At 45.8% G+C, this 9436-nt stretch overlaps 2 protein-coding genes across 2 annotated transcripts; both read right to left on the bottom strand.

Moving 5' to 3' along the window:
• LOC123445733 (F-box/kelch-repeat protein At1g55270-like) lies at positions 1 to 3608 on the bottom strand. The gene is made up of 2 exons (XM_045122764.1): positions 3370 to 3608; positions 1 to 1709 (listed from the first exon to the last, which is right to left on the bottom strand). Exons 1-2 carry the CDS (start codon positions 3397 to 3399, stop codon positions 456 to 458), a joined length of 1284 nt encoding a protein of 427 aa, XP_044978699.1. The 5' UTR covers positions 3400 to 3608; the 3' UTR covers positions 1 to 455.
• Positions 3609 to 5771: 2163 nt separating this feature from the next.
• LOC123441201 (soluble inorganic pyrophosphatase 4-like) lies at positions 5772 to 7330 on the bottom strand. The gene is made up of 4 exons (XM_045117702.1): positions 7238 to 7330; positions 6471 to 7090; positions 6280 to 6361; positions 5772 to 6160 (listed from the first exon to the last, which is right to left on the bottom strand). The coding sequence occupies exons 2-4, from the start codon at positions 7036 to 7038 to the stop codon at positions 6118 to 6120; spliced, it is 693 nt and encodes a 230-aa protein (XP_044973637.1). The 5' UTR covers positions 7039 to 7090; positions 7238 to 7330; the 3' UTR covers positions 5772 to 6117.
• Positions 7331 to 9436: the final 2106 nt, after the last annotated feature.

Raw genomic sequence — 9436 nt, 5'->3', positions numbered from 1 at the left:
TTTTGACACAAACCAAAGACACTTGTATTCCATTTCTTACATAAGTCTAGCCTGTTGCTACATCGCATATTTCGGCATGCCTAATCTGCCAAAAAGCAAGAAAAACACATCTATGGACATGAGGATCAAGTGAAATCTTCTGCTGCCTATCGCCAGCAACATCGGCCAACCAAAATTGGTGCTACGGAAGGTTCCTGCTCATCTCACAATGAAGACTCGTCGGCGCCGGTCTCCTCTTTCATAAACATCATCAACTTTGTCAAAATCTCAGAGAATTTGTAGGAATGCAACCAGTAGATATTAAATGTGGCAGCATGGTGTGTTTTCCCTACAAGCAATGCTGCGGTACTCCACATTCCAGGTTCTAGCCAAGGGGTTCTTTCAAAATCTGAGCATCTTTCCCGCAAAAAAAATAAGTACATTTGAACATGTTTCCACTAAACAGGCAGATACATTCAAACTTGGAGGACTTGACAATGTATGATGTGGGCCTTCAGATTACGACCTGCAATTGCTGACCACAAGTTTGCCATCAAAGACCTGTGCTGGTGGCCCTTCCGGGCAAAAGTCTCCCACAAGCGGGCACTCTCAAACTCAATAACTGTTGTCGGGTCACAGACATCAACAAGGATCATGCCCATGTTATTACGGATAACACAGATCTTACCATTTAGTGAGACCAAAGCCACGGCTTCAAAAGCTCGTGAACTGCCCAGATGGCGTCTGCTGTCCATGAATCTTGTCCACAATCCTATATCCCCGTCATAAACTCTTAGCTTGCAGGCATCCCGGCAATCTGCTGAATAAAGACGGCCATTAAAGGGAATGGTTGGATTCCGCAAGCCTGCAACCAGTGCATTACCAGTGGTTGACCACGTGTTGGATGTTGGCAGATAGACCTCGCTCACAACCTGGCGGTGAGAATCAAGTCCTTTTAGGAACCATTTGCCATCATATACAACTCCAGTGAACGGCACCATTCCTGTGTTCATTTCACTGATGCAAGACCATCTATTCCTGTTCGGATTGTAAACCTCAGCAGATCTTAGAGTTCTCTGTATCCCTTCACACTCCCCACCGGCAACATAGAGGCAGTTGTTTATGACACAAGAGCCAAATAAGTGCCGCTTCCGTAGCATATCTGGAGCCCGGTACCACTTGTTTGTCCGAGTATTGTAAAACACGACATGCCTCATAGACCCTCGTACTGGGTCTTTGCCTCCAAATAAGTACAAATAGCAGCCACTGAGAACAGCGCAACCAAAGCCCACAGCTTCTGAATACTCTGGTGGAACTGGAGGAAGCGACCTCCAGAGCTGGTGCACTGGATCAAAGGCATGCCAAGATAGTTTCTGATCACGATCCCTTTTGAAGACGTAAACCCATTCTTCTGCCATGCCAAATTTCTTCCGCAGCGAGTAATAGTAATTCCCAGATAAAAGTCGGCTCCATTTTCTACAGACCAAACGAAGATTAGGGTGCTCGGCTCGAGAAACCCGCATCAGACATGAAATAGCCAGGTCATCAGGAAGGCCAGGCAGAAGCGGCGCCTGAGTTCGGCACCTCTCCTTGCGTGAGCTCCTTGTTTTGCGCTTGTTCGGTTTGACATCAGGTTGCATGCACAGCCTAGCACCAGGGACAAACTTTCTAGCATTGACGACAGTTTTAAGGCCTCCATCTACCCGGCAGTAACAAGAGACAGACTCTCCCTGCAAATACATTGACCAATCATATAAGATAAGACGCTTTTATTCCTCTGAATGTGGAACGACAAACAAAAACCAAAGGGAAATAATCATCCTTTTAGCTATGTATTATCATTTATCATGGACACAAACACAACTTGTCCACCCACTAGCAAAATATAGTGCAAATAACACTTTGCCATGTTTGAACTCATCACTAATTGTTCTGTATCATATCAAACAGAGGGGACAGATCGCTCAACTGTATTCAAATAAAATAGGTGATAACTTATGGATATAAGATCAAGTGGTTGTGCCTTGGCTTAGAAGTTAGAACCCAGGATTATTCTTGTTGCATTGAAATCCACATTAGAAAAGAAAAAAGATAGAAACATGGTAGAATAAGGAAGTACTGGATTAAATTAGTACAGAAGCGTTTAGCAGCTAAACATAAAACAGATTGGTTTTGGCTTTGGTTTTTTATACTAATTCCTAACTGACAAAGGAACATTCGTTAAGTTCCTTCAGCTACACCCTACACGTATAAATGCATCAGATGATCCTTGCTATATAACATTCCATGCGAAGAAGACCATGGAGAAAAAAGATGGAATTATCACAAATATGTACTGCTCATACGAAATGTCCATGTAATGGTGTTTCTAACCAAAGAATTACAACTTGCACAGTACCTCTAAAATAGAAGCAACGCTAACATGTTCTTAAAATAATTTCATGGATATAAAGGATCGGTCACTTCAACGTTAACTTGAACATGAACTACAGAAACAGCCGGAAGCACCCAGATGGTCAGATCCAAACTCAAATCACAAAAATGAAAATGATTTTGACCACACCCTTGGAACTTGGAAGATAATGACGTTGTGCCAAAATAATCCTCGGTCAATTGCAAGATTTGTAAGTTTGAACCCAAAGCATGAAGCACCGACTCCAGAGCGCTAACCCTAACTCAATGTGCATATGGATTCTCAAGCAACCCTGTTTCTGACCGAGAAAATAGCACTCACACATCAACTCTTAAGCTAAAACCACTAAACTGTAACCCAAATGATTTCCGGAAACCGCAAGAAAAGGATACTCACTTTATAACAAATGTGTAATGCTCATATTAAATTTCCGCGTAATATTGTTTGTAACCAAAAAAGTAGCACTTGCACAAATAACATGCCACTAAAATGATTTCATGGAAATAAAGAAACGATTACAAGCTTCTGCATTGACAGTGCAACTAACAAACGTGATCAGCATCAGCAATTAAGCACGACTGCCATTACAAAATATCCAAGAATTCCAGCCTAGCCTGAACTACTACTCTCATTATCCTTAAGGTTGGACTACTATGTACTCCGTATATGATAATCATGTACAGTACTAACGTCATCATTTGACCATCTCTGCCGACCCGGCGGTCCTCCTTAGCCATGGATATGATTCTTGTACAGTAGTTGAACCTGAGGATATGATGATTTTATAATCCCGGTTGTGCTGATGCTCCAAATCTCAGGCCTCCGGCCAGCAGGCCAGGAGAAAAGGCAAAAAAAACTAGAGACGCCGCGCCCCGTTCATAACAGATCGAAGCCAGCGTTCGCCGGATCCGGCGGAAGCACCGGCGAGCGAGCGAGAAAGACATATAGAAGTAGAAGTGGTCCGGTGGAAATCTCACCTCTTGCTCGGCGAGCCGGCGGCGCTGCATGGGCTGCTCGATCTCCGCGTTCAGCCCCCCTCCCGCAGCAGCTGCTGTCCACGCTCGTAGGATCCTCCTCGCCGGCGTCGCCTCTGCCTCCGCCGACTGTAGGAGAAAACAATTAGGGCCCTGAGGTCGAGCTCGTCGCCGGCGGATAAGGGGGAAAGGAGAGTTTTTTTTTTTTTTTTCTTTGAAAACAGGGGGTGGGTGGGGGAAGAGAGAGTGAGGAGGAAAGAACGGACGTGGACAGGGAAAGCCCATCCGCCACATGGGCCCAATCCGTCCACACGGCACCACTAAAATATGAGTTCCCCTTAAAAAAACTAAAAAACATAGATTTTGCACAAAAAAAACTAAAAAATATATTCTTCCCCTGAAAGAACTAGAAAATGGATCCTGGAAAAACTCAACATTGTATGGGAAAACCTTGCGTTCAGCTGGTGGATCGCTCTCGTGCGATCCCCACCTCCTGCGTTTGTGTTTTTCGTTTTTTTATTTTTTCTAGAACATTATGTGTATTGCAGATTGCCTTCCGCAACAACACTTACATGAAAAAAATGAAGACGGAAAAAATGCAAATATTTTCTGTAACATCATTGTGTTGCAAAAAGAAATCCACAACAATACCTATGCTGTATAAATAGTTAAAAAAATGCAACATCACCTATGTTGTAAAAGGTTTCTGCAGCATAAGCTTTATTGCAAGAAGTTCTGCAACACAACATTTGTTGCAATAATATGGACAGTGTTGGATGTTGGATCTAACGGCCGTCGAGGCGGAAAGATCCGCCGCCCGATGCATAGCGTATCCCATGTTATATACACCTCACAATAACACGATCACACTAATGTTACTCGCTCCATTTACTTTTATATGTCGTTTCAGACAACTGAAATTGAATTGTTATATACACTGTCTGAAATGACTACAACGTCTTACCAGTGAACGTAGAGAGTATAACATAAATGATACTCCCGACTATCTAAAATAAGTGTCACGGTTTTGAACTGGATTTAGTGCAAAACTACCATACTCTTATGGATCGGAGGTAATACTACATACCTTAAGATGATTCTTCCACAAGCCATCATCGATTGCGATAGTTCTTTTCTCGTGTATGGTTGTGTATGGCACACCATGTTAGTTATCATGTGATGGATGACAATTCACCCGAAAAAGAGGAAGATCTGAAAAGTCGCAAGGTCTATCAAAATCTCAATGGTGGGTCAAATGCTAAGATGGCAACTCGTAATGATGACTTAGACAACAGTAGTAATGTCCTCGTAGTATCGGACAGACGCTCAACTCAAAGAGAAGCATGAATGTTGGATTCGGCTGCTCTTTTTATGCGACATCCAGCTGGGAGTGATTCTCTTCATACAAGTCCGATGAGTTTGGTTTAGTCTATGTGGGCGATGACACAGGTTATCATGTTGCGGGAGTGGGTGACATCAAATCAAGATGTTTAATGGAGTTGAGTGGATGCTTCGGAGGGTCGAGCATGCGTTGAAGCTAAGAAGGAATCTAATTCGGCTTAGAGTTCTTCATCATGGTGGTACGGTTTTCCGTGATGATCAGGATAAGAAGATCATAAAATCATGGGAAATGAGGTGACCGTGATGATGGAAGAGGACAGCTTTGCATCTTTACAAATTGCAAGGGAGTAGCATCGTAGGTGGAGTCAAGGAGACTTGAGTTGTGGGAGTAGCAGCAAGGTCCCATGGAGGTGGCGGTTTGAAGAAGACTCGTTGAGTAGCTCTCGGTAAGGCTCGAAGAAGACAACCCAAGTCTAGATTACATGAAAGTTTGACGGGTTAACAAATTCAAGGGGATGGAGAATATTCGTTAAGGTGAAGTTTGTTGAGTTTGTGTTGAATATTGTGTACGAGTCGGGTTACGTTAGGACTTGGCGTTGTAGTGTTTTGATTGCTTGTTACTTGATGGATCAACCGTGTATCTAGGATTAGTTCTACCATTATGCACCAGTGGTACTTCCATGTGATAGTGATTTTGACCATAACTGGTTTTTTTAGCCTTAAATAGTGGTTGGTTACCAATGTTCGTAAATAATGGATTCCATGGGAACTCTACTTGTTACTCAGTAAATTTGACTGGGTGGAATATTATCTGCTGAAATGAACCTTCTTCCATGATTGTGAAATCTGTTTGTTTAGTCCATATAAGTACCGAATGGGCATCCGTTTTGAGACACCGAACTTGCAATTAACCGTGCAGGCAGCGACTAATTCATCTTTGTGATGCGCTGCTTCCAAACTTCAAGTAGTTCCACCACGTGACACATGTGGTAAGCAATCCAAACAAATCAAAAAGACTTGAAAGTAGTTCATCCCAAACTATCTCTGTCATGGAGAGGACCCGCTTTTGTTGATTATTTTTGTTGAAAGTGACATATCTTGCAGTTAGAAATCATATTACATAAGGTAGCTGGAAAAAGAATGTCTTCCTTTTATCACCTGCCTTAATCAAGTCTTAAGATGCGTACTTGATATAATGTAGGTATTTACTCCCTCCGTTCTAAAATAAGTGTCTCAAGCTTGATACAATTTTATACTAGAGATAGCACAAAGTTGAGACAATTATATTTTAGGACCGAGGGAATATATAACACAAAACAAGAATGTAAAGTATGTATTGTTTATGAGGCACAATTTCTTCATCAACATCGATCCTCGAGCAAGTGGTAACTGGCACCGCCGGCAGATGTACTACCTTCTCAGGCCCTCGCAAATGTAGGTGGCATAGAGATCCCTGAAGAGGAAAGAAAAAAATCATGCAGCATCATCATCAGTTGAATGCATATATCACTTTGAAATTTGAATGGATGGCTAATTTGCGAGAATCGAAAACCGGGGAAGGAGAGAACTGACATGGAGTGCTGGATGGCCTCGTATGCGTCCTCCGACGGCAGGAAGTCGTTGACGGCCACCTCCTTGTTCTCGTTCTTCTTGTCTGAATATAATCCCCAAATCAATCAATCAGAGGAACACATTCAGGAACAGGAGAAAGCACATTCTCTTGTGTGAATCAATGAGAGTTGAGATCGGCAAGGACGACTTACAGTCCTCGAAGAAGCGTCTGATCTCTGCGAGGCGGTGGGGCGGGAGCTCCTTGATGTCGTTGAAGTGGCGGTACTCGGGGTCGTCGGCGCAGACGGCGATGATCTTGTCGTCGGCCTCGCCCTGGTCAATCATGGGCATGAGCCCGATGGCCTTTGCCCTGAGGAAGCACCCGGGAACGACGGGCTCCTGCATGATGACGAGGACGTCGATGGGGTCGGAGTCGTCGCAGAGGGTGCGCGGGATGAAGCCGTAGTTGTGCGGGTAGACGACGGAGGAGTAGAGCACACGGTCCACCTTGATGAGCCCAGTCTTCTTGTCCAGCTCGTACTTGACCTTGCTCCCCTTGGGGATCTCGATCACGCAGTTGAAGATGGTCGGCGCCTCGGGGCCGATCTCAAGGTCGTGCCACGGGTGGGCGGCCACCGACCGGCGAGAGATCGACGACAGGATGCGCTCGTTCAGCGCCGGGGCCTTGCTGGTGGTCTTCGGGGCCGCCGTTGTCCCGTTGCCGTTGCCGTTGCCGTTGGTGGATGGCTCCTTGGCGGCGACTTCCAGCGGGGGCGCCATGGATGAGATGTTGAGGAACGGCAAGCTGTGTGTCGGTTAGAGAAGATGGATGCTGAAAATAAAGTGTAGCACGATGAGGGATCGACATGAGCCAGATCAAGATATGGACATTTTGCTAGGCGCATCAGGTGATTGGGGGACCGGCCGAAATCATCAGCTAGGGGCAGACGAACAAAGGCAACGAAACGAACGTACGTACCTCAGGGAGGCTTGGGGCTGAATGGAAGGAAGAATGCTTATCTGCTGTGGTGTTGGCATGACACTCTGCGTCCCTTCTTATAGCCTCCTCGACTTGGGCTGCCTGCCGATGCAGGGCAGAGGAAGAAGAAGAAGGGAAGATCGGTGGTGCTGACTTGGCCTTTCCTTTCCTGCGAGATAAGTTGACGGCGTCAATTAAAATCTGTGTGACTGTGTATGACGTGCCTCCACGTGGGGTCAGGCAGGCATGTACATGTTGCCACCGTCATGGCCAGGCCACGTCAACGCCAACACCAACACCGTGATGGCCAGCCTCTATCCTTTCCTCCTCCTGTGTAGACGAGGCGAGAGGAGATCACAAGTGGACTGCCTGTGCACGTGCGATCAACGCACGTACATTCATGTGGTTTGCATCACTAACGGACCTCGTATAATCGTTAGAACTGTAAAATTTCGATGATTATATGAGTTTAGTTTTTTCTATGCTAGATTAGATATTGTAAACGTGGCCCGGTCCGTATTTTTCTTTTAGATGGCCCGTAAACGCGATCTCTCCGGGACGCTATATCTGCGGGTTCGACCGCTTGATACGGGTCCAAATCCAATCCCTCCGCTGTCGTAAAAAATTCTCACACCTCACCTCCTGCGCCTCAGATCCGCCGCCGCACACCTCCATTCCGCCGTCTAGCCGGTCCAATCCACAGCCCAAAATGGCCAACTCCAGTGGCTGTGGCAACGAGGGCTCGTCATGTCAGATCCAACGTCGCGTCGAAGCGAGCCGCCCGCCGGTCCACGCAGTGGGGCCTGACACCGTCGTCGTCGATCCTCCATAATGAGACGGAGAAGTACGACCGTGCAGGCGGCCGCTTCTTCTCCGGCGGCTGCTCCGAGACGTCGAGCTCGCACTCGCGCTCCTCACTCTTCCTGGAGAAGAGGGAGCTAGAGAAGCTCCCACTGGTGAAGATGGAGCCGGAGGCCAGAACGACGTGTCGGGGGCATCGTCGGACCGAAGGACTCCCCCCCCCCCCCCCCGACGAAGGCGGACATCCTTTTGCCCGCGCTGCTAGCACGCAATGCGCGGGAGACGGAAGAGGACCGGCAGCATCGCCGGAGGGACGAGGAGATTGACACCGTGCTCTACGAGTAGGGTGTCGCGTCGGCCCTCGCCTTCGACGACAAGGTGGAGGAGTGGCGCTGCGAAGCCACTGCGCAGGAGCGCATCTATGTCGAGCTCTCCTCCTCCGACGATGACGACTGAGCGCTGCCGCATCTACTACCGCACGAGCTCCGATGAGCTCAATTTTACGTAGTGCGGTAGGGTAGTTAATTAGTAGCTCCGCTGAGCTTGGTTTGAAGAATCCGGCTTTACAGACTCAACCGACGACACCGACACCCTAGCTCCGTTATTATTCTACCACCGGTGGCATCCATCTCCATTCGGATCTTCCTCAGGCATGCATGCTGCCCTCTGTCTATCTGTCTTTCTTTTTCCTGCCTGTTGGTTCGTTCTTTCCTTGGGCATGGAGTAAAATAGAATAGATGCATAGCTTAGCATCCACAGCTAGATCGCTCCCATTTTCAAGTACTTCTTCCATTCGAAATTACTTGTTATAAAAAATTATAAATGTGTCAACTAAAATATGTCTAGAATCATCTATTTCTATAACAAATAATTTCGAACGGAGGGAGTATACTATAATTATGCAGACGTACAAATCAAATCTGTTGATATATTCTTTCGCATATGCCACACAAGCTTAATTATTAAAACATGTATATGATTCAATGAAATCCCTTTCCATCGTATAATTACTACTTCCTCCGTTTCAAAATATAAGACCTTTTAAAGATTCTACTAGGAGGCTACATACAAAGCAAAATGAGTGAATCTATACTCTAAAATATGTCTATGTACATCCGTATGTAGTTTGTAGTGTAATCTCTAAAAGTTCTTATATTTAGGAACGGAGAGAGTATAAGTCTTTTAAGAGATTTCACTAGGTGACTACATACGAAGCAAAATGAATGAAGCTACACTCTAAAGTATGTCTATATACATCTGTATGTAGTCCTCTAGTAGAATCCCTAGAAAGACTTATATTTAGGAACGGAGGGAGTAGATTCGAACTGTCCTCCTGCATGGCTGTATCTGTTGTTAAGAGAGTTGTGTGTGTGAGTGTCGACGCAATATATATCCAGC

This window comes from Hordeum vulgare, chromosome 3H, assembly GCF_904849725.1.
Source record: "Hordeum vulgare subsp. vulgare chromosome 3H, MorexV3_pseudomolecules_assembly, whole genome shotgun sequence".
NCBI lineage: Eukaryota > Viridiplantae > Streptophyta > Magnoliopsida > Poales > Poaceae > Hordeum > Hordeum vulgare.
Note: the sequence above shows the minus strand (reverse complement) of the source record. Positions and strands in the feature narration are given on the sequence as shown.

Coding starts and splice junctions, on each gene's coding strand:
- LOC123445733 (XM_045122764.1), bottom strand. CDS start 3,399: ATGCAGCGCCGCCGGCTCGCCGAGCAAGAG. Junction 1,710..3,369: donor GCCGGCTCGCCGAGCAAGAG/GTGAGATTTCCA, acceptor ATGTATTTGCAG/GGAGAGTCTGTCTCTTGTTA.
- LOC123441201 (XM_045117702.1), bottom strand. CDS start 7,038: ATGGCGCCCCCGCTGGAAGTCGCCGCCAAGGAGCCATCCACCAACGGC. Junction 6,362..6,470: donor CAGACGCTTCTTCGAGGACT/GTAAGTCGTCCT, acceptor GATTATATTCAG/ACAAGAAGAACGAGAACAAG. Junction 6,161..6,279: donor GAGGCCATCCAGCACTCCAT/GTCAGTTCTCTC, acceptor TTTCCTCTTCAG/GGATCTCTATGCCACCTACA.